General features: G+C 41.2%; 1 protein-coding gene across 1 annotated transcript in view; it reads right to left on the bottom strand.

Annotated features, from left to right (window-relative positions):
• LOC121627357 (neural cell adhesion molecule 2-like) overlaps positions 1-25,820 on the bottom strand; it is a 270,448-nt gene that overhangs the window by 19,550 nt on the left and 225,078 nt on the right. The window contains exons 9-15 of the mRNA XM_041966221.1: positions 20,434-20,584; positions 17,599-17,786; positions 16,542-16,638; positions 14,414-14,587; positions 10,600-10,719; positions 9,417-9,538; positions 7,392-7,566 (exon numbers count right to left, since the gene is read on the bottom strand). Coding sequence (XP_041822155.1) covers positions 7,392-7,566; positions 9,417-9,538; positions 10,600-10,719; positions 14,414-14,587; positions 16,542-16,638; positions 17,599-17,786; positions 20,434-20,584 — 1,027 coding nt within the window. The remainder of the gene's footprint in view (positions 1-7,391; positions 7,567-9,416; positions 9,539-10,599; positions 10,720-14,413; positions 14,588-16,541; positions 16,639-17,598; positions 17,787-20,433; positions 20,585-25,820) is intronic.

The following is a 25,820-nucleotide window of genomic DNA, read 5'->3' as shown; positions in this document are numbered from 1 at the left end:
CTCAGTGGGACTTCACTGGTTAAATAAAGGTTGAATAAAAAAAACTCCTGATTGTTGAAGCCCAGAGAAGGTGCCATGTGCTACACCACGACTCGACTTGTGTTTCTAATAACCTTGCGACAACTTAGTATCATTCGAACAGGGGTGTGTTTACCTGTTTTTCATATTGTAACTCAGGTTCCAGAGGTATTTACTCTTGCTTATCAGCAAACTGTTTCCTCAGCACCTTGTGGAAATAACTAATTTGTTGTGTCTGACTTGAGTTTTCACCAACTCTCTTAATTCCTGAAACGTATTGGTCATTAATTCTTATTCTCCTGCTCTATTAACCCTTTTACTGACTTCTTCTGATTACTTGTTGATATATGGGCCCATTAGCAGCTTCCTTCAATTGCTCGAGATCCACCTGAAGCCATTCATACACATCTCACTTTGACGATACAAAGTCATTAGGCCTGTGCGGTGATTGACCGTCCCTCGATCGGATCTGAGAGGAAGTGACTCGATTAATGATGACCCGACGGGCAGTCATTGATTGGGAAGGCAGTGAGCGCTAATCTGTAGGGGGATAAACATAATCATTTGTGGATGTGGGTGAGGATTCTTCCTAAGTGCTCACTTTGGAGTGTTGAAGGGAAAGTTTGTCTGAGGAGGCCCTCAGAGCCTTAAACCTAATCATTAAATCCTGCCTATGCTGAAGGAGAGGAATGAGTCCATCCTTTTTTGGTCCAAGGAGGAAGCGGACGAGCCCTGATGTGACTCAAGTGCACTCGAGAGCAAATGAAAAACCACGGGAAGCTACTCGTAACTTCGAAGAATGTGACATCCTGAACAATCACCCTCGGAAGGCTTCAAAGAAATTTGGTCCACTTTTGTGTAATTGCCACGGTCTCGGGTTACGACTTTTTTCAGGGGGAATTCAAGCATCTCTTCATCTTTAAGTCTAAAAAAAGTTTGCAAAAAGGTGTTTATCACAATTTTAACTGTTCAAAAGAGATCAAATGCGTCAAATAATTCATAGATTTATAGGATACTGCTACAAAAACGTGAAAACTTTACCTCGTTTGTATCTGAATGTATTTTTGGCACATGGTGCTGCCACTTTATATTTTACCACAGCCGAGCAGAAAGCCTGCAGCACAGACAATGTATTAACAGTTTTTTTCTATTCATTTATTTAGTGTCATTTGAATGTATTTGTCCTCACTTCCCTTTGTCCTTCCAGCAGTGCTTTCAGTCACATAATATTTAAACGGCGCAGTTTGCCCCGACAGAAATTGTTCAACAAGGTGTCTGCGCTCAGTCTCAACAGACTGCTCGAGTGTGGAGTCAGTCTGCATACTCAGGACTACCAAACTACTTTCTGCTGTGTTAAAACTCACAGGTCACATCACAGTCGCTTGGCTGGAAGCTGAATGAGAATCATGTTGATTTTCACAGATACTAGGACGACTTTTTTCTTACCAAACTGTATCACCCTGTGAAGGTGTTTGGAGGTGAAACTCCTTCAGACGTCTTAGCGAAGAGAAATCTCTTTCAGGCTCATTCAATAAAAAAAAAGAAAACTACTTTAGGTAGAAAACGGCCCAAATTAAAAGCAGTTATCCTTGAAATGTGCCTTTCTCGAATGGAAAACGATCGCCAGCATCTTCTTCAGATGCTCATTTGAAGACAGCCGATTTAAAGTCATTTTTCTAAAAACAATATTTGACAAAATGGTTGCGAAAGTTTGGAGATCCATGGGAAATTGATTAGAAGACGAGAAACAGTTTTAACACCAGGAGAAAATCAACCTTCCGTTATTTTTCCCTTATTGTTTCATAGATACTTTATACTGAACTGGTTTTATCTGGTAACAGATGACTTGGCAGCAACACCTGAGCATTATCATGAGACATGTCTGTCCTCATGAGGCATTAGCGGCAGAAACACTGTTGTCGTCTGGATTAAAGCTGCTCAGTATGGCCAGGATAGTCGCTAGTTGGGCCTCAAAAGGACTTTCAGCTTTCAACATAAAATCCAGCTGACTGCAGTTTTCGAACGGAGCCGTTGTTCCGGCTCTTTCCATCGCAGCAGGAGGTCTGCTGCCTGCTTCTCTTGCTTATGATAAAATATTTACATCGTTAATAGTGATGTTGTCGGATGTCAAACATGCTCCCACAGAAACACAATCCCTTCATCTCAACAGAATTATCTTTGTTAAATAAATAAATCGGTGAATAAACACGGAAAGATCATCACAGATCTTGTATCATAACGTTAAAGGGGGATTTGTTTTATATTTAAGATGCAAATATTTTTGAAATTGGTGCCACATGACCAAAGAAAAGGCCTCAAACGGTAGAAAACCTACCAACAACCAGCATGCACTAGCCCAGGCATGTCAAACTGATTCCATAAAGGGCCAGGCGGCTGCAGGTTTTTGTTCCAACCAAGGAGGAGCACACCAGGCCAACCAATCAAGGGATCAATTAGTAATCAGCTGAAGACTGAGATCAGCTGATTAATTGATTCCAGCCTGCTGTGCTCCTCATGGTTGGAACAAAAACCTGCAGCCGCCTGGCCCTTTATGGAATCAGTTTGACATGCCTGGGCTAGCCTCTTGATTCATATTTGAAAGTCACATTTGTTTATCCAATCATAGTAGACAAACGTTACTGGCGTCAAAGCCAAAGAGGTTAGAGTTAGGGTGAGGTGCTGGGAGGGGCTTTAAAGGGTTCACTGTGATTGGAAGATTCCATTGCCACAAGAAATGCAGAAGTACCATCTGTAGTTTGAACAACAGCCCTAAACGAGGAGCTCTGGGTTCAGCCAACACTGCTCTTGAGGTTGTAGGGAATTTATTCAGCATCAGTGACTGGAAGATTCATGAAATCATAATAATAAAGCCAAAATGTTTTACCTCACACTGGTTATGAGTAGCCTCTCTATACAGAAAATGACAACAGAGTTGATTGTCATGCATCTTTTTCATTACACTCCTTTAAAAATAATTCTCATTCTGAAAATATATGAGCAAACTGATTAATGTAATGGACAGCTATAAAAGTACTCATTTCCCATTTTGATTTGCTGGCACCACTTCCAGGAAAAGTTTCACTTCAGCTCACAGGGGAGGAGAGAGGCCTTTCCAGATTACTTCTTCCAGCGCTTTGATGAGATTATTGCAACGCTCCTCAAACAAAATCTATGACGCCTGTTTCAATCAAGGCTTTTTATGGGGCATGGAAGGAAGGCGAGGAGTGAGCCAAGAAAAATACAACAGCCACAACACAACAAAGCTGAACACAAGCAATCCCATTCAGCAGGCACGGTGCATTCACTGTGCCTCGTTTTCACTTCTGCTCTAATTGAGAATGGTTTTATGATCAGCAGTAGAAGAAGCAGTCCGGTGGTTTACTTAACAAAGTGTTATCGCACTGTAAAAATACACACATAACGCACAACTTAAGTGAAAGTACAGCGGGCTGATTTCAACTTCTTTACATTCTGCTGATGGATAGTTTGATCTATAACAAGGCACCATGTTTTATGTATTGATGATATTGTTGGTGAATCTAACAGTAACCTGTTCCGCTCTAGAATATATACATTCCACTTTTAGAATGAGCGTTTCCTCGATAATTGAACAATATGATATTTTTGTTATGGTGACCAGTGTTAGTTATTTCCTCTTTGTTTCTGAGAAATTGTATTTTTTACATCCAGTGTCATCACAGAATCCTTTTTGTCACACAGATTTAACATTCACCCCCTGCCTTTTTATGGTATTGATGCAATTAGCCTGTATACCCTTAATTAACTTTGATATATGTAGCCATCATGATTTTATCAGCGCAGAGTACATTTTTCATCCACACACCCGGACAAGGAGTGCAGAAGTGCAGAGGGTGGAGTTCTTGAATGCATTTTTGACTTTCTTTTTTATTTCTCGGTTTTCCTTTAACCACAACAAAACTGCGTGATGGAGCGATGCAGAAGGGCAGAAAAAGTCTGCCGTTGGAGGCACAATGTTGTAATTGGGGAGGGCAGAGCAGTGCAGAAGAAAACTTTGATAAAGAAAAAAAGGCTCAAAGGAAGAAGAGTAAATTGAAAAGGAACCAAGGGTAGTGTTGCAATCAATGGATTTTTTCTTAAAGGATTCTGCGTGAGCAGGAGCAGAAGGTTATGCAGCCTGCCTGGTACAAAAACGAAAAAAAAGATGGAGATGGAGAAAGCAGGAGGAGGAAAAAAAAGAAAGGAGTGCCAATCCAATAGTCTGGAAATGCATAAACATAGAGGGAAAATTGAGGAGAGAAATTGGCTGGTGAGAAATAGAAAGCACCTATATAGTGTCAACATCAGAGAAAAAAACAACAAGGAGATGTTTCATTTATCCAGCGTGCGGCAGAATGTTTAGAGGAGAAAAGAAAAGCCAATGAATTGAAGAGACGGTCCACAATAGGGATTGGCAGATATTTCACATCTAATATTGTTGATTGAGCTGAACACTGACCAGACTTCCTCCTCATCCAATCTGACTCACTAGCGCAGAAAGTGTGAGTCGTTTCTCTGTTTAACCTGTCGGCTTTACGAGATGATTTAAATAAATTAACATCGTTTTGGCTGAGAAGCGTTTAGATTGTCGCTGTACTTTATGAAAATGCACTAAATGTAAACTCCCGTTATTGAACTGTCAATTGGTGTGGGACTCAGCATCGGTTTGGAGTGATTGCAGAGTCAAAGTTTGAGCGAGTGATTCTCAGGTGAGCGAGAATCCTGCTCCCGCTTGGCCGAAGAGTTCGCCGGCATTGTTCCTCTTCAAACACATTAAGAGAAAAGCATTTTCTCCCCGTCTCTCTCCCGAGCTCTTTCCCACGATGCGCCGCTGTTTGCTAACAAGAGAGGACAGCCAATCGAAGTGACCCGCCTTAAGCTTGCTGTTTGCCCGGCCTCGTTTTCTGTTTGAAAAGCAGCGCACACTTGCAGGCCATTTAGCGGCTGCAGTGATGACAGAGGCAACACTTGCTCGATCCAAAACAGCACAAATGAATGTGGTAACAGGGTGGTAGGGGAGAGCAAAACAACACTGAAGCGGCCGTCTTTTGTTTGTTTTTTTCACGAGCGAATGCGAGGTCTGCAGGGGGGAGCGCACATAACACTTTTGTTTCAGCAATAGATGTGTCTGCATGTCTTTGACTGCGTGTGTCCTGGCTTTAAAGTGGAGCTGTGTTGTGTGCTGCATACTTCAAAGCCTCTGTTTGCACGTCTGCATACGTATGTGCATTTGCATGTTCGCTCAAATGGCCTGGAGGTCTTGGGAATGAGAGGCTTCCTGCACATCCAGGCATTTTTTTTTCTGGGACATTAAGCATGAGACTAAAAAACAGACAGGCGGAACCATAACCTCAACATAAGGATGAAATGGAACTGAAAAAGATGTCCATGCTTGTGTACTGGCTTCTGTGAGTGTCTGCGTGTTGGTCTTTCGAATGAGAAATGAGCTCGACCAGCCATGCAGAGGCGTTCTATTTGCGCTGCTTTCTGCTGCAGAATTGCAAAGAAGCACCGCGGGAGGACTGCAGGATAAATAGAAAGAAGAGAACAGTGTTTTAAAGAAGAAAACCACAGCCTGGGGGTATTTTCATTTGTGCTGGGTTTCTCTGAGGCGAACCCTGGTGTGATTTCACCATTTGTTGCTGTTTATTTGAACAGGTGCGAATGAATCCCTCATGTGGACGTCAACACGGAGAACGCCTGAAAAGTAGAGTCTTGGTCCGCTTCCAAGGGTTTGTGGCAAAAATATAACATGTTTTTTTTTTTTTTCTGGAAGGGTTTGGAATCCAAAGCAAGGTCTTCAGTCTTGTTTTGTTCAACCATGTTTGATAATCAATTGCATAAAACAGAAAAAGCAGCAAATCCTCAAATTTGAAAAGCTTTCTTGATAAATTACTCAAACATTCAATTGATGATCAAATTAGATGAGTATCTGGTAGGAATTACTGTCAGTCACTGAAATAAATATTAATCTGATTTGATTTGAATTGATGATGAATAATGTTTGAAAACACTTTATATAGAGGAGCAAAAATTTAAATTAAATAAATTAATGACTCAATAAACACAATATCCCATTAAATACACCAAAAATATAAAAACATTAAAATATTCAAAACACATGACTGCATAATCATTGCATGAAATGTGACATAGGTTGAGGCATCTGTTTCAATTTGTTTCTGTATTTATTTACCTTTGAATCAATTTCCCATGACCTCATTACGAAATGAGGCGGCAATGTGAAAAAAAAACATAGAAATAAATAAATTTGGCAAAATAAATTTAAAAATCAAGACATAAATAAAAAATAAATGAAAATGATTTTTGGTGCTTTTAATGGTCTATTAATTATTTCTGTATTATTATTGTGTTTTGGTCAGTTTGGTCACAGTTTCGGTTCAGTTTACTCAACACAAGGAGTGCCATGTAACTATGGCTCATGCAGAAGCTTTCTAAAATTTGAAAAAAATAATCCTGATGATGACAGCAGAGTTGCATTATGGGAAGGTTTGACCCTATTAGAGACTAAAAGTTAGGAAAGCTCTTCATCTCTCTTCAGGTGCTTTTCAGACAGCAGGTGGTGTAATAATCATACTTTAAAGTGAGAGTTGCTCCGATAGTGGGATGAAAAATTTTAACCATCATAAACTCACGAGAGGAGCAGCCACCCTCGCTCTCCTCGCTGCTGTGTTTACACTGAACAGGCGGCAAACGCTCGCTGTCTGAAAGCACCTTTCTGAGTCTCCCAGCTTTCTGAAAGTGCAACACTAAGTTGCTGTAACACTTAGAAACAAGATTTCTGCGATATACCTCAAAGTTCTGGGCTCATTTTGTTCCCCATTCTAGCAAATAAATGGCCAAATGTAGAAGAAACCATGTCAAACCATGTTTTCAGTGTGGCTACAATTAAATTTTATAGCAGAAAAACGTCCAGCTTTTCAATACAACACCAGAAAACAACTTTTGAGCAGCAGCTGCTTCTGGTCTCTCAGACTGAAACGCCATTCAACATTCATACAGGGAAAATCCTTTGCAGGAGAAGCACAGGCAACGATTTCTCCACTGGCAACAGCCTCATTAGTCCAGAAAGCAATGCAGCTATGAGGCCCGCTGCGCTCTGAGGCCTGCTTTATCTTCACTGGTACATTCTGCTCTCTTGCTTTTGTTATCACCAATGCTATCACACTTTCCAGTGGCACAAATAGCACAAAGCAGAACACAACAAGTTCAGAAATGTTCTCTGGGGGCTTTCAAAAAGAAGTAAATACCCAGTAGAAGTAAGCAAGTAAAGGAAAAGTGGATATATTAAAGAAGCGTATTACAGCACAAAGTTTTCTTTGTCATACTTTTACCTGTAATGTCAGGTTTCTGTGGCATGAAGAACTGATAGAAGGTGGGCTCCGACAGACCCTTGACGTTGCGCGCTGTGATTTCCACCTCGTATCTTGTGTTCCACTGCAAAGGCTGCAGCATCGCAAAATCATTCGCTCCTGGAACAAGCTTGGTCATCCACTGCTCCTCTTTATCCTGAGAGGAGAGAAGAGGGGAGGAGAGAGGAGAGACATGTAAAGAAAGCCCCAGACCCTTGGATAAATAACTTTAATCACTGGTCTACATTTCATTTTTGTCTGCAGCATCAAAGGTCTTGTTTTATGTGATAAACAGCATCTTACTCTTTGTGTTTTAAACCTGGGGATTCGGAGCGTTACTGTAATAAGAATTCGGGTTGTGAAAGATGAACTAGTGTAAGTTAAAAAAAAGGGTAATCCTCCGTTTTTTACATTTACATTCACACAAGTTCTCAAAAACCTTTGTTTCTTTGTGGCTGCAGCCTTTTCTCTTTTTTCCCCTTCCTTTCCTCATTCTTCCTTCCCCTCCTTCCTCCTCCTTTGTCTTGAGGCCAATTACAAACAGAGGATTAGAAACAGGAGAGTCAGGCTGTGAGCAGACCAAATGAACTGTGTGCTCCACATTCTTGCACCTTTTCCACCCAATGTTAGAGGACAGAACGGGCTTTTATAAGTCAAGGTCCAGGGCGCAGATGTGTGTGGTATTTGTCAGGATTGTCAAGTGACTGCGATGGGTCTGCAGGTTTATCCGCTCTGCCATGTGCCTCCATGATGAAGCAGTCGTGTCTTCCTCTTGCCAGACAAGGCCGTAAGGTTACTGGGGTGTGAAGTATCTGCCTTTTTGCCTTCAAAAGCCTCTCTGAGACCTTCTGACCCTCTTTTCCACACCATGTTTTTATCTGTTGCAGCATTATTTTAAATTGTTGTCACTTCCTCAGTGAGACAGAGAAATGCCTGCTTGGACACATTAGCATGGGGGAGATAGGAGATTTGGACCAGCTCAAATCCACTTAGTCCTGTGGAGAGTTTTTGTGCGAGTGCCATCTATTCTGTTTCCTGGCTTCATCTCAGTTGCTCGCCTTATCTTGTGAGTTTAAGCTGCTTTTTGCTATTTTACACACACACACACACACACACACAAAATCAACTACTTAAATGGATGAGTGAATTCTGAGAGCTTGTGTGTACTCTCATTTAAAACATGAATTGTAAGTGACACAAGGATAGAAAAATAGAGATTCTCAAGCAGAACATTATTCATTTTGCCAACCAACGCAGCCGCTCAACTCAATCGACAGGAACCTATTAAGCCAGTGAGTCACACAGACTCCATTGGGAGAAAAATGCATTCAAAGTGTCACATCCTGTGTCGCTATTGTGTCAAACACAAAGGAAAATCTTTGATTATACAGTACTAATAATAACCAAAATGGACAATTATTAGGATAATATCAGCATTAGTCTCACTGTAGAGCTAAAAGTTTAGGAACTGACGAAAGACAAACAGACCCAAAACAACAAAAGTGTGAACATGAAAAACCTCTGATATGGTTCTTTCCTGTTCAGTCAGAAAAACAACAGATAAACAATTGCCTTATAATATAAAACAATTTAATCTGATTATGTTTTGGTTCTTACTGGTTTTTAACTTAATCCTGTTCTAGAGGATAATCTTTCTCATGTTCAGCACGTTATTTTCGGTGGGTAAGTGCTTCTCTCCACACTTTCAGACGAGCTGTCGAGCCCACTCATTCCTCCTGTAAGATGCAAGTCTCAGGGTCACATACGGAGTATTTTCTGCTTCAGATTTATACACATTTGATGCACTAGTAAGTGTTTTTCCAGCAGCAGGTCAGTGTATGTGGGACTGAAATAAACTGCAGCATAAATGAGCATGTGACACAGTAAGCAGATCGGCTCATTGATGTGTTTTTGATAGCCTCTGGACATGGTCTGGTCTGGTCTTGGGAGTCTGTTTCTGAGAGCACACCTGATTGTTGTAGCCATGTTTAACTGTTAAATACTCACAGTCTTGTACTTGACGATATACTCCACGATGGGCATCCCTCCATCGTCCTGCTTGACCAGCCCCAGCCTGTACGCCTTGCCCATTCCTCTCTGCCCATGGACCGCCGGCGGACTCGGCTCTCCTGAGACATGAGGGGAGGAGGTTTCGACAGAGGTACAAAACAATGTGTCTTTGTGTGTGCTTTTTTCTGTGAGAGGATGTGTGTGTGGCTGCGTGTGCATTCCCAGGGAGGGGAGCAGGTGGCAATGTGAGATATGAGATAAGGATGCAGTGCAAGGAGAGAGACGGTTTTAAGCTGAATTAAATTCATATTACAAGGCAACTCCCACTGACTGGCTATAACTAATGTTGACTGGAGCTTCTTATTATTCACTGTATTTTGCTAATTGGGTCTTCTTTCCAACATTCATTCTCAGTAGCTGCCCTGCTGTATAACATTAACGGTGGAAACACTTCTTCTATGGCCTTGCCTTGATTTACTGCAATCCTGTTGTGCCAGATTGCCAGAATATATAAAATGCTTATCATAAAACCCCTGCAGTATATAATTTTTAATGCAGCAGTTTCACATCAAGACACAAATTTGACAGGATCTATTCCTAGCTCCAATAATCTGGATTCATGTCGCTGAAATATGAGGAGATTGTTACCATTTCAAATATAAGGTCCCCAAAGTTTCATTAGATGGCAAACACGTCTCATTTCAGCAAGGTGCTCATGCTTTAAAGAGATTTTGCAGCATGTTTGCTTTCTATCAGGTCTTTGTTTTTTGAAATGAAATCAAGACACAAACAGCTTTCTTGTATTAATCCAAATAAATGTTCTGTTTCATCTCCATTTCATTTTACACAATATTTGACATTTTTGTACTCTGGGGCCTACACTTGATCATCATCTCCTGCATGCCAACATTTGTGAAATGCTGGGATGTGCCAATAGCTTACAGTTAACACAGTCTAATTGCTAGAAAGCCATAGTAGTGATGAATAAAAGTCATTATGATTAGGTACATGTGTAATTGGCTGTTGGAATACATCTGAAGTTCCCTTTTGGGTTGAATCCTAATGAGCTGAGAAGCTCTTGTGTTGAAGAATGTGTCATGAAACGAGCTATGTGTGTGTGTGTGTATGTGTGGGGGGAGAACGGAGGCACACTGGAGGAGGAAGAGTGTAAGCGACTTACGGATGGGTAAAGTCTGGAAGGTCTCCGTGTGGCTGAACTCTCCCTGACCCTTTCCATTGACAGCTGCCACTCGAACCTCGTACGTCGTGTTGGGCTCCAGTCCTGTCAGCACCACCGTTGCTGGGGAGACACAGGACCAGAGTTCATGTCACCAGGAAATATGTGGCGCAATGAATCATGTGGTGAGCACAGCGAATCATTACAACAATGAGCTTTCCATGGTTTGGGCCATAGCAGATCAAGAGAGACTAAACAGCCATTAAGAGCCGGTCAGATGAAGAGCTGCAGGTGACATGCTATCACTGCAGTTTGTCAGACTGTGAATGGAAAACCACTCATAAATGCACAAAATCTGACTGCAGAAACATCACAAGGCTCTCAGCTCTACTATTAACCTGTTCCCAAAGATATGCTGTGTTTGTCTTTCATATCTGAAGGTATGTTTAAGAGTGTGTGTTTCCCCTGGACATGATGTAAGAAGTTATTATGGTCATATTACAGTAAAACCAGCTTTTACTTCTGTAAAAGTACTTCTCTGTACTTCTGTTTTCCCAGTTTAGAGTGGAAGACTGGCCTGACATCAACTCCACAATCAACACATTTGGGATGGACTGGGACCAACAGAGACCTTATCAGCAAACAGCGGTCCACCTCACTTGAGGCTGAATGGGAGCAAAATCTCCTCTAAGGCCCCAAATCTTGTTTAAAGCCTTCCCAGAAGAGTGGAGGCTGTTGTGGCAGAAGATTGAGGGTGTCAGTATGCTTGAAACAAACTAGCTGACATGACCTTATGTCTGAGAGTCGACACAATAACCGGCAAAATGAGGATAATGACACACACTTTCAGTTTCCCTTCATAGTATGTTGATGTTGTTCACATGAAAAGCGAGTCCAGTTTTAAAATGATACAAAACACCACCCACACCTGACTTTCGAGGGGTGTGGAGGATGGTGTTTCAGATTCTGTTTGACTATTCAAAATACATTGGTTACGGCATACTGAGGCCTTAATGGGAGGTTTAACAATCGCATAAGAATGTAATATTCGGGTGTCCACATACTTTTGACAATGACCAAAGCTTTGCTAAATGCATCTCGAACAAGACCTTTTTGAGGTATTTACTACAGTCTGGAGTTGAAAATGAATACACATACATTCATATAATGTTACAGGTTTGATATCCAACATTAGTTACATGCTCATTTGTTGCAAGTCTCTCAGTCATACTTTGCTGTTTGTTGACACTTTGTGTCTGACTCCTCTCCACTGTCCTGTGGTGTCCCGCAGGGCTCTTTTCTGGGGCCCCTATTATTCTCTTCATATGTGCTGCCCTTGGGACAGATCATTCACAGATGTTACATTGCTTATCATTTATTTAAAGTTAATAGCCAACTCCACTTTTCATTCAAATCTAGTGAATGAATTAGGTTATCCAGGCTCCTGGACTGTCTGAATGCTATTAGGGACTGTACGGCAGAACATTTTTCACATTCCACTGCTGATAAGACAGAGGTTCTGGTAATTGCTCCACAGAAAGTAGCCTCTATGATCATGCAAAGTCTCCTCTTGCCTCTGCAGCACACTGCATAATTTAAGGGTAATAGACGGACAGACGTCAAGCAGCTGACTAGATCTTGTTTTTTCTGCCTTTTTCCTCACTTAGTATGTCTGTTCTTGACCATCTGCAAGCAATACAGGACCGGAATGCTGCTGCAAGACTACCCACTGGGTCAAAAAGACAGCATCACATCACCTATATATTTCTCTTCACTGGCTCTCTGTTGCGTATAGGATCCAGTTAAAATCCCCACACTCTTACAAAGCATTGCCCGGTCAGGCTCCTGCATATATGGCTGACCTGCTTCACCCTTCCTCGTCAGCTCGCTCTCTTAGGTCAAATAAGAAAAATTTGCTGTCGGTCCCACACACCGACCATTGTAATCGAGCAGTTGAGGTTGTTGCACTTAAACTATGGAATCCTCTGCCTGCACCCTTACGGTCTGCTGAGTCTGTGGAGCCTTTTTAAAGGCAGCTAAAGACATACCTGTCCAGGCAGGTGTTTGGGTAACCTGTATTCAACAGGTCTGCGTTTTATGTACTACTAAAGTGCAATATAAATAAATTTTACTTACTTTATTATTCAGTGTGGAAGCATGAGCTGGATTCCAAAAATATAACACATAGAGAAACTGGAGTTCTCAAGTACAGGACTAATAATAATATGAGAGAATTATTAGTATGTAAATGCAAAATAGCATTTGCAGTGTAAATATTCCGTTTATTATCTACTGTAATTGGTAGCAAATAGGAAATTAGTGGAAAAAGTTCACCTACAGCAATATTGCAACAAAAGCTCTGAAAAATGTTAAAAAAAACTACATGGGAGTGTGAATCCCATGGGCTCAAAGCACATTGTTATGAAGAATATTAGAACTATAGTGAGAGTGAAAAAAGCGTAATCTGTTGCAGTCACATATCGTAAATGTTTACTGAAGAAAACAGGGAATCTCATTATCAAAGCACATTAGAGATTCCTATTTAAATTATACAGTCACAAGAGTCTATTTACATAACCTTCACTATTCAGAAAGGCAGCAGAGAGACGGCGGTGTAATGAGCTTGAGTGAAAAGTTGTTGTTTTTGTCAGTCTGCACAAATTAAATACTTGAATGGTAATAGGTGCTTTTGCAGTTCTTTCGTCCTGGAACTGAAAACAAATTCTGCAATTTGCAGCGGTGCTAGGTTACTTTCCAGGCTATAAGCAGACATTTCAATTTGGGTAAAAGCATTCAAATGAAACGAGTCCAAGCATCTCATTATATTGAAGAGTTTATTGTGTAAGGATTTTCTACCGAGGATATCTGAAGTGGCTGCTATGATAATATGATGCCACTTACCGATTTGTAATTAGTCCAGCTGGCAATTTTAATATTTTGGTCCTAATTTTGAGTAAAGGGTCAAAATGAACTTAACAGAGAGAAAATTAAATTCACAATCAAGCTTTATTCTAATTTTTTCCCGTTCCCTCCTTTCTCCTTCATGCACGTCCTTTGTTCTTAGCCTACATGTGAAGTATTTCTACGTACACTATTAAACTGCTACTGTTTAGTATTCAGCTCACTAGATCTCCATATTGTAATTGACTCTGAAATGAGGGATATTAGTGATAAGCCCTTCAGGTTTGTCAGACCTGCTTACCAGTCTACCATTCGTCCTCTGGCTTCCATTTTCCAACCTTCCATCCATCCTTCACCTCATGCTGTATAGAGGCTGCTTTATAATGAATAATAAAGAGCCAGTAAGCTGCTAATAAGCATGCTAACAAACAAGTAGTATGAGTATGTGTACCTAAATATAGTGTTACCAAATTATCAATGCTATCGTACATAATGCTCATTTCTTTTAAAAGCAGGTATTTTTCTATAACTACTGCCATGCAAAACCAATGTACCAATAGTCTTAAAGAAATATACCACAGTTTTGCTAGTTTAACTAAAAATGATAACAGTTTTTAATTTTATTCTGAGCGATGAAATTTTTCCTTCAGACAGTCATTGTTTTCCACTCAGCCCAACAAGGTCTAAAAATCAATTAGCAGGCTCTTGAAAACTGCTTCAGTTTGTACTGCCAATCCAGTAAACAAACAAACAGTCATTGAAGTCATCATTTCATAGGTATTATTTTTTTCTTTCTTTCTTTCATCATATGATGTAAATTAACTGCCACAATCAGGGAACAGAGATGGAAGTAGATGTTGGGTTCAGACGAATGATGATGGCTGTTCAAGTTATTCAGTGAATATGAACCACTCACTCTGGACATTGTGCGACTTGACGTCTCTCCAGTCCTGCGAACCAATCTCCTTATACTGGACCAGGTAGTAGCTGATGGGAACGCCGCCATGCGAGTCGGGCTTCATGAAGGTGACGGTCGCCAAGCGCTGAGAAACGGCTGAGAGGCGCACTGAGTATGGATTTGATGGTACATCTGAAGAGACACAATAATGACGTGGGTCAAACACAGCATTTTGATTATTTTCCTTCGGAAGCTTGTAGGTCTCGCCTGAACCACCTCTTTGGTTACAGGAGCTTCAGTTATTCTGAAAATCCAAAAACTTTTATGAATAAAAGCAAGACAGCACGAGGGAGGCTGATGCAAAAAAAAAAAAAAAAAAAAAAAAGGCTACTGTCAAGAATCTGACTATTCTTTCCTTTATGTTGAGTAAAAAGAGAAAAATGAGCCCAACCACCAGTGCATTACCCATGAAACATCTCCATTATTGAAACTGGGTGCACAGTTTTCCATGCCAAAAGCTCTGGCAAGCACATACTAACTCAATTTCTTTTGAAATAAAAATGTCTGTTTTGAGATGTCTATTATTGTGTCCAACGGCATCCCCAAAGAAAAACTGCATGCACACATACGCTTGTGCACACAACTTAATGCACCTTTATTCGTGCATAAATAGCTAAATCCACTGAGGTCACAACAGCACTACTTCATTTTCACTGTTGATTTGAAACCCCTTTTGTTTTGCTTTCTATGCTGACTGTCCAGGAAAGCAGAACAGATGAGGCTGTATGAGTCTCATTAATTGTTCTTACAACTTCCACAAAAACTATGGAGCTACTGACTAAATAAGAAAATATACATATATATATTTATATATATTTTATATATATATATATTTTAATTTTAGATTAAAAGTTATCTACATTGAGAGAAAAAAAAACTTACAATTCCTTCTGACATTTCTTTCCCCACTCATGTCTGCAAACACCCGCCCCTACTCCTCCTCTGATTGGCTCTGATTTTTTTCAAACCGGAACCATCTAACCAACCACCTTACCCTAATGAACACTAGCCAATCAGAGGGATGGGTCTTTTCAGACACGTGTTGCACTCCTGGAGTTTCGGAACAATCAGCAGTCCCCTTTTTAAAACCATGCACATGCATTCACATTTGCACTATAATAACCACAGTGCCATTAAATGCATTTATTAACTGAGGATGAAGATACTTTAATACTGCTGACAGATACATGCCTACCTATTAGATCACTACCGTCCCCATAATCAAACTAAGGATTTAAATTATTGCTAAAATCACTGTTGGTAAGCAATTTAACAACATTTATTATTATCATTTTGCAGCATGCATTGTTATCTGTCCTTGGACTAGTTGTTGAAAGCCAACAAATTTGCTCTTTTTTAAGTGTGTTTCTCACTTTGAAAGCATCAGTGCAATATTGATGTATTCAGCTGTGACCCTATTTGACTCAAACTACAAACTTATTTACGTGAAAAGACATTTCGAGTGGTTTTTACTCAAGGCTCTAAAGACAGTGAGCAAAGCAGTGATGAGTTCGTGCAGCTTCCACCGGAGATCATCTCTCTTATGAGTCTCCATTACTGGCTCAAACTCTTACAGCTATATGAGTGTGTGTGTGTGTGTGTGTGTGTGTGTGTGTGTGTGTGTGTGTTGTATTGGAACAACTTCCAGAACACACTGTTTCCTGCAACACTACATATTAGGTCAGCTTTTTGCTCACTATTTTTCTCCTTAGCCAGAGCAATTCAATCTGCACTAAAGATAATTGGACTGCACTATTGTGTATCGGCCTGTGCTACCGTAAATTAGGGGGTACTTCAGTAAATAGCGAGGGGTATGGTAAATCAGCCGGCACTATTTGAGATTAGGTTAGGCTGAATAGGGGTTGGGAGTTGTTGTGGAATTTATCTTCCTGAGAATTGCAAATAAGGCTATTACCATTAGTAGAGAGGTAGAGGGTTAGAAAGCAGTTGAACAGTCAGAGTTACTGCGAGAGCTGTGATTCAAAAGGTGTGGGATCCCTGACTCCACACATTCTGGACTTGAAATGAAGTCACCAATCTCATTATCTGAGGCAAAGGGGCCACACAATAGCGGATGCACACTCACCTGCCTGGGCCAGAATGAACTCCTGGTATCGAACTCCAATGTTGTTCCTGGCTGTGCAGTTGTAGCGGCCAAAGTCCCTGTCCGACATCGGAGTCACCTAGAACCAGCAAAACCCCTCATCTTTGAACAAGTTAAATGGCTTATTAAAAATATATGTATATATATTTCTTACACATCTCTATTGATATTGTCTCTAGTCATGCAAATAATATAATAATGTCTGCTTCCATGGACAGCTGAGGTGAATGGAGTTCTTCTGTGTTGCTCACAGAAGTAAAGAATCACACTTAAAGCAGCACTAATCAATCTTTTCATGTTAACTATGGGTCAAATGTCTGTGGGTACTATGAAAGGTGTTGTTTGTAGTGAGGGACCCACTGAGAATCAACACCTGGCACCACCTGCCCAGCAGACAGTTAGCAACTCGCAGGTGAACGTGGTTGAGCATTCAGAAGCTAAAAAGCCAGATACTTTTCTCATCTCTCTTATTTTTCAAAACTAATGCGGATCAATATGTGCTTGGGGTGTAAACAGGCAACTGCTTGCCAACATGGTTGCCATATAAACTTTTTTTGAAGACAATATGTCAATGATGTGTTTATTGCAAGCAACAACCACCTCCAAAAACTGCAGTTCCTCAAATGGCCACTTGAGGCTGGCTCAGAAAGCAAGTCAGTCCCCATAGACCCCCATTTTAAAATGCTGTACTTTTATATAGCTCACTCTTTTAAATTATATTAAGGCTTTAAGTTATGCATAATAATGGGCATGGTTGCTTTGCGTATCAGCTTGCCGAATATATTGTTTTTTCTGTAATTTGGTTGGGCTAACCCATATATTATTTTGATTAGATCTGAAAGTTAGGATTATTCATTATCGATTGAATTTTTTTATTGAATTATCGATTAATTTTGGGGGTTGGTCCATTACTTTTTCGAGGCCATCTAGTGAAAAATGTCCCACTATAAGTTCCGTGAGTCTAAATTATTTCTCCTTCTTTCTTTTCTTTCTCCTTCTAATACACTGAGCAAAGACACAGTTGTGGACTTGTACCCACCTCCAGCACAGACTTCCCTGCTGCACTGTGTACCCGTGTGTTGGCAGTTCCCTCTGCAGAGATGGTGAAGCGCTCTCTCCTCCACAACATGGTGGCAGGAGGGTTGGACATCACATCACAGCTTATGTTCACCGGGTTCCCCTCCCATGAGTAATAGATGGTGTGGTTGGTCAGGAACTTTGGTATATCTGTCCAAAACATAGAGATGTTATCTCTCGCACTTGTCTCATTCAGATTGCAAATCAGCCTTTTGCTTAACCAAGGCCTGGATTACTGAAAGAGGAACCGTTGGTGTGTCTGGAATTTGTGACAGCCAATTAAACGCTCAAATCAAAGGTGAAGCTGAGCTGTATGATCAAAGACATGAAAATTACTTGCGGACGCTTAACCCACAAATGCCTCAAATGGAGAAGAAAAAGCATTTCATTAAGATTTCCCAAACCTCCTCTGCAATGTTAAAAAGAAAAACTAACTTAATTGAAGTCACCTCATGCTGGGGGGGGGGGGGGGTTCGTTACGATCACCTCCCCAAGAATAAAAAAATAAAGGATGTAAACAGAAGCTCGTTTGCCCCAGTAAATAGGAAGGGCAGTAATGGACGGCGAGCTTCGTGCAGATTTCCTTTGGCCCAGGCAAGCCCAGCTCAGTCGGAGAGGCATTATGGTTGTTTTATGCTCGCTTGCAGGATTCCATTAAAGAGATTGATGCCTGGCTCCCTGTCACAGCCGAGGACGCGTTATCCCCCTGCAGCCCGCAGTGACTTAGTAAATGAGTTCATTAGTTTGGTGGCAACGGCTGGCTCAGCCCCGCCACACTCAGACTCACAGCCTGTGTCTTTCTACAGAGTGGGAGTCGAGTCTGAGAGCGAGTTGTCAACTGTGGCTCCGGCAAAACAAGTTTACAGTATAATGACAGCAACTTTGCTTCATGGTTGGAGAGTGGGAGCATGCATGTGAGATTTGTTTTTCCTACATGAGGCTGCCATCAAACTTTTTTCCAAAATGTCAACCTTTCAAGAACTATGCAAAACAGTTTCTGAAGGGAATCCATGAACCCAAAAGTCACCTCAGCCAGAGGAGGAGAAAATTGCTTTCCACATGACATCAGAGATGCAGTTTTCATTTTTTTAACCACTGTCTCTCTGAATATATTTATTTGTCTGCCCCCTCTCTTTGTTGTTCCTCTGAGCTTCAAGGTGGAAACACTGCTACCAAAAAAAACATTGAAATAAAAAAAAGCACCTCCCATCGGTCTCGTTCGGGAAACTGAGCCGCTCTCATAATGACGCTAATCATTCCGAGGCCAAAATGGAGATCTTTGCTTCAGAGCTCATTAGGCAGGGGATAGGCCGCCCCATATAACCCCAGACTACCAGTGCTCAGACACTGGGGAGTGGGTGCGCTCATCAGGAAGTAGGGGAACTGTCGAAAGGCAATGCATGATATCCTCTCACTAATTAACCCTTCTGAAGGCTGTGTGTGCTGTGCAGTGAGTGCAGGGGTTTTGAGGGGGTGAGCTGTTTGTATTAATATAATGATCTGCAGAAAGAAAACAGTGTGACAGTGTGAAAAGAACTATTAGAACTCAACATGGATGAAATTTTGAACTTCAACTGTGAAATCGTTGTCAATCTCTTCTGGCCGGGTTCAGATCCGACATTCCCAAATTCTGCATGGGTGCCGGTCCCAGCTGTCAAATGTTTGTCAGGTCCAGTTCAGTTCCAGGGACATATATTTCTGTGTCTTTTTGGCATTTCATGACTGATGAACGAAAAGCGAAACCAAAGTTCACAGAGTTTGTGAGATTTCACCCTGGAGGTTTGTACAAGCAGACTGACTGGTGTGTGAGTCAGTTACACTGTGGCAAACACAAATGAAACTCCATGGCTGGAAGAGGCGCCTGCGTCCTTTAAATCAGTTTTTTGGGAAGGATCCCAGTCAGCGGCAGCAGTTATGGAGAGTGAGTTGTGGATAAGCGAGGACGATGTGTTGTTGCTTCACTATTGCACAAAACACAAATGTTTTGGTGCTTTGAATGTTTAAATCTAGTCAAGGTGGAAATAATTGAAACACTCGTCCAAATACTCATTTTTTGGTATTTCTTTGACATTTGCACTACTGTCCTTTCAAAATAAATAAAAACGAACAAATCCTGATGCATTTGGGTTCTTTTTCCCCGGCTGCACTAAACTCACACTGAACCCCAGTTTCTTAAGAACTGACAGTGACGTCTATGTCCTGTTTACCCCTACAATATATATATATATACTGTGTAAATTATACTCACAGTGATTTCATGGCAAAATTAATTCATTCGTTCACTGTAACTTTGCTTATTTGCCAGAAAAATCAGGAGATATTGCCCTGTAGACTCAAAGAAATTTGTGATGGCTGGTGTTAAATACATATTTTGAATACGCAAAAACAGGGTCTTAAATATCTCTTTAAATCTCTAACTTTAATCAGTTAAGCTTTAGTGTTTTATTTATTTCATGACTTGGGCTGACAACTTCTATACAGCAATGACGGGTGCATCTCATGGGATTTGTACTACATAAAGTGATGTCAAAGTGTCAATAGCGATATCGTTGTTAAAATTTAAGGAATAAAGAAAAACGAAAAAAAAAGTATTTCTTCACTGTTTTTTTTGTTATGGTTCTAATTTAAGGGTTTGATTATTGTACATAATGTTAATACAAGTCCGCAGTACAACCACACAGGTGTTTTCACTTCACCTGCCTGATTATACCTCTGCTCAGGACAGTGTGTGCGGTCTAATTAGCAGGAATAATTGGAAACAGTTGGAAACAACTGATCAGATAATAAGCATACTCACACTCAATGTCCAGAAACATGCTCTTCTGATGACCTCCGATCCTGCTGAGTGCTTCGCAGTCAAATCGACCCAAATCGGTGAGCCTCACACCGCTGATGGTCAATACTGACTTGCCGTGACGGCCGCGGACTTCAAAACGACCGTCCTGACTCTGAAGACACAAACACACCCATATGCAACATATTGTCAGGCATAACAACAACCTGCACTGTAACATCACACAAATAGATCCATGTCTGTGAAATAAAGTTAGGACTCACATTCTCAAAGTAGATGTTCTTTTGTTAAGGTACCAAGCCAGAGACGGCCAGAAATTCTACCTGTGAGGCTTTATGGAAACACTGCGGTGATATACAATTGGCATTCGGGTCCCTATAATTTTCAACCAGTTATTGACTTTAATGAGTGGTTCGCCGTAAGAAATTCTGATCAAAAATATAATTTCAGAGCAGAATGAGCTGTTAATCACTCAGACCCGGGGTGCTGACACAGGAGGGGATGATTATAGCTGTTCTGCATAATATGGCTGCCAATTTATTTTTGATACTATATTTAAAGAAAAAGCCACATTCATACTTGTAATTGTGTAAAGCTGGAGAAATGGCTGTGAGCAGGCGAACACAAAGCAAAAACCTGCCCAGCCACTGAGTCATTCACAGAAAGTTCCTCGGCTAACTTTGTACTTGGGACTGAATGGCAGACCCTTGATCCATTTTGACCCCACTTGCAGGCAACAGTCACTTGTCACACAGATCCAGGGTTAATGCAATAAGCTGTCGATTTATTACAAGGTCATTACATCTGTATGAAGACAGATGGTATCAATTTGAAGCGACGGGTCAATTACAGCAGACGAGGCTATCATTCCCGTAATCGACATTCACTCGTAATGAGAAAAAACACCCTAGGAGCATCCTTGTTGCAGACAAGATACGGCTGTAGCCCCCAGATTGCTACCTGAAAGATAACCTTTGTCACCCCCAAGAAAGTACTTTCCAGAGGTCCTGCCCATGATGCATTTACGAGTTTTGTTTGTGATTGAAAGAGGATTTGAAGGTCACATACAATGGGTAAAAAAAAAAGAAAAAAATGTCACCATTCCATCTTCAGCCATTTTTGTTCAAGATACATTTTTCCCATTCATGCAGAGGAGCCTTTGCAAAGTCCTGTATCAGTGTTATTTCAGTCAATCAGATGAACACAGGCCACGAAAGTTTTTTTTGCTATATTGTCCATATATATATACTGTATATTCTCTTTTCACAGACAAGGCAACGTCATGAATAGGAAACACAGTTTAAGTTGAGTTCTTCTTATTATTCATAGAGTATGAGAGTGCCGTGGGGTATTTTCAGTGTAAGTACCCATCAAACAGCACATGGCATACATTATGGTGGCAATCTATCCCGGGCTCTGGAAGCCTTTGTGAACAAAAAGACATGGCTATCAAATACAGCAGCAACATATCATGATTATGCTGTCCCTGCCAGGTAATGCTGAAATGGACCGTCTTGTATAATCTGAGACACTTGTGCACACGCTGGAGCTGCTTGCTGCAGGAAAATGAGGTTTGATTACAATAGGCCTGCTGACATGGAGATGTTTTATGAACACGATCAGGAAATCATTTGAAGAGCGGACACACACGCGCACACACACACACACCAATCTACGTACAAAGGCATATGCACAGTTGATCCTGATCATGACTTTTTGATTACTAAACACATCCATCTCTCTGATAAACTTGTTTTTGCTAACACTGTTTGTCTTCTAATTAGTCAATTAAAGCAACTTCGATGAACAACTTTAATAGAGTAAAAATAGAAGCCATTTAGCTCGTGGCCTGAGAGTTAATGTAGGATTGTACTCAATTTAGTGTTGTGAGTTTGTTCCGAATAAAGAAATTACAACTAAAAAAAAAACAATAATAAAGAGGCTGAGAGTCAAATCAGGCTCCAGTAAGCCTATTAGGCAAAGGGATATCCCACAATGCTTTGGGAGGGTTTTGTTGCTGCAGTTGTAATTAGCATCTTGTTTGTGTGTTTTTGCAGCTTCCTTGGTGATCGCAGATGAGCTTCACCCGTCCCTTCACCCCCTTCCCTCTCATGTATTTAGTTTGTGTTTCCCCTCTTTCAGTTGTCAGGTCGTCTGCGTCTGTTGATGTCCTGCGGTTTTTCTCACTCTCTTTGTGTGTGCCATCTTGGATTTCTGTCTTTTAGTTTACATCTCTGGAAGTACTCACTGTTCATACTAGTTATTATTCACTCCATACTGCATATACAGTAAGATATTGCTGCAGGAACTCTAAACCATCATTTTCTGACCAACATTTTTTTTTATTCAAGGAAAGATCTGGGGTTAAACTGAGTTCATGTCATATAATGTAGGCAGTCCTGACTTGTAAATGACTGCAGCAAAGTTGAAATTATTATGGAAACTGACACGTCTGACTTACTGCCTTGTTAAAATGATCAGTAGCATATGAACATCGAGTAAGGCGTAGTCTCTTAAGGTGTGTTTTGGGTGTGACATGAATTCAGCCATTCATTTCCCATTGCCTTTATAAGCCTGGTGCACCTACACCTGGCGATTTGCTATTAAAATGACAGATTTTTCATGTAGGAGAAGCAAACGGTTTACTGCTGAGGAAGCAGATCTGCTTGTGTGCAAAGTGAAAGCGTGCAATGAGACCATCTATGGCAGGAATTCACCAAAGATCTTACTTTCTGAATATTTCAGCCTTTAATTAGCAGGAAAATACTGCCCCATTGAATTTTGACCAATTGCTTTCTGTTAACCAACACACTTGTGTGTGCACAGATGGGGGCAAGTACATTTTCTCCTTACACAACATGGCCGCTGGCTGTGACAATGATAACTGCGTCAGGCGGAAACTTGCGGCGGCAGGTGTAAGAAAGGGCTATAAGTGTTTAAAGGAATAGTCTGACATTGTGGGAAATACCCTAAACTGCTCACATTTGTGACAGTTAGATGAGTTGATTGATGCCACTGTCACATCTGTATGCTGCTGGAGCCAGCATCCTGTTAGCTTAATTAACATGAAGACTGGAAACAGAGGTAAAAAGCTAACCTGGCCCTGCCCAGAGGTAACAAAAGCTGCCTACCAACACCTCAAAAGATTGATAATTAGAAACAGTCACACGTAATCCCTTGTGAAACTGCTACAACTTGATGATTTTTGAGGTGTTGCTCGGTGGATTTCTTTTGTATGTTTAGACAACAAGTTGTCCAATAATGTGAATGCTAATACATAATTTATTTATATGACAAACAGCACACTCGACTCTAAAAGGAGGGAAAATAGATATTTATTCATATGAAAATCATATTTTGTTGAAGCGTTTGTTCTACTTTTTAAGTTGTGTCTACACTGACGAGCTCTTGAGTGTGTCTGTGTTCCCAACCACTTACGTATATTTGCATATTGATAAGTAAGCCTGTGATATCGGTCGGTGGATATTCTACACACCTCCTCCATAGATTTCAACAGTAAATCAATGCACATCCAGCCCCTTCTAATGCCCCCACTAATACTCATTATGTGTCTAAGCCTCATAAGCCTCGGCCATGAGGGCCCCTCTTCTGAATCACACTCTCTTTATGTTGTCACTCGTAGACTGCTTCAGCAGTATCCTGTTTAGAATTGCTTATCTCTGCTCTTATCGGGGTTATACGATCAACCAATGAGGTGAAGCGGCTTTTAGAGGCTCGGTTCTGGTCTCATTGTGCTGCCACTGCACACTTTGCTTGTTTGCCTCGCCAGCTGAGGTCAATGGGATTGGGAGAGTGTGTGTTGAATAGGAATGCTGAGGAATGGGGAAGTTGAGGGAGGAGAGAGAGAGGAAATCTTCCAGGAGGGAGCTTCTGAGTCAGGAAATTACTCGCTAACCCCCACCCCCCCTCGCCTAACTGACAGGGTCTGTCTAGAGACGAACTCAGCCCCGAAAGCGCAGCCTGTTTGATATGCAGCTCAGCTGAACGACGAGGCAAGCGGCCAGACGTGAACACAACAGCGAGTCACACGCACGCCCGCGGACACATGCACGTGTTCCTGCAGCTGCATGCCCGCTCACACATACGTACGGCAGCCAACATGACAGCACAGAGATAAAAGGCAAAGACATGTGGAAGTTGAGGGAATAGAGGATCTGCGGGAGATGAAAGGAGAAGCAGGTAGGAAAAAGGAAGGCAGAAATATATGAAATCCTGTCCCTATCTGATCCATATGACCTCAAAAAAATGAGAATGTGCGTTTCCAGCGAACATGTGAAGCCAAATCTCGAATCCAATCTCTCAAATGGGATTATGGAGACTGTTCCTGTGTTACTTCAGTCCAAATGCTGGAGAATTCAGATATTAAAAATGTCAGCAGTAAATGTCAGGGAGGCTGGAAACTCACTTTAGTCAAATCCTGGCAGGCATTGCTTATTCTGCCAGTTTGGTGTGGGGGTTGAACACGGGCTGCCCATATTTGCACCACTTTAATGATTACTGTACTACTTCATCCAACAACAAAATGACATATATAATAATGGCTTTCATGTTGAGAAACATGAAGGCCAGCAAGGAAGCAACAGTCTTTAGCTGAACATCACTATTATCTATCTATTAACAGTGATGTTACGCAATTTTTTGTGACCACATATTGAATGGAAAAAAAACAATAATGTCGGTGGCTGCGGGAGTCTGCTTTTTTTTTTAAAGGTTTATTCACAGAATGTCTTTTGATAAGAGCTCAAACCAGCACAAATCCACTTCCAAGGCTGACTTCTGACTAGTTGAGGAAAAGGTTAAAAAGCTCTGCAAAAGCTGAAGCCTGCTGAATCACACGCAGCTCGTTGAGCTAAGCAAGAGTACAGACTTTTAATGTCTCTTTAGCTCTGGGTGTTTCGCATGAATAGACGGGAGGCTGCAGTGCAGTTTGCTAACCTTGCTCGTAAGCGAAGCAATACCAGAAGAGTGAAACAATACCCCGACTCAAATCTGACCTCAGTTCATAATTAAATTCCAAGAACTGCATCCCATTACGTTCTCTTACTGAGGGTCAAGGTGTCAGTTGACAAAGAAAGAGAAAAATGGAGCAACATTATGGAGTGAGTGAAACTAAGCCCTTTGAAGCTTAATGTCTCTCAACAAGAGAGGAGCGTGCACAGGCTGGATATGCAGATTGGAGAGCAAATTGAGAGAGGAACATCCCGCCTTAAACCGAAATGACTACAGCCATCCATCACGCCTCGTGCTGCACAAGCCGTGTTTGTCTTTGCGTATGTTTAGGTGTGTTGGTTTGCACTACGCATTTCCATAATTGCATTTGCTGTGGGAAGAGGAGCACTTACTCTCATTTTCGGCTGTGATTTATCAAC

The sequence above is a fragment of the Chelmon rostratus genome, chromosome 24, assembly GCF_017976325.1.
Source record: "Chelmon rostratus isolate fCheRos1 chromosome 24, fCheRos1.pri, whole genome shotgun sequence".
Taxonomy (NCBI): domain Eukaryota; kingdom Metazoa; phylum Chordata; class Actinopteri; order Chaetodontiformes; family Chaetodontidae; genus Chelmon; species Chelmon rostratus.
This window is presented reverse-complemented; position numbering and strand designations above follow the sequence as displayed.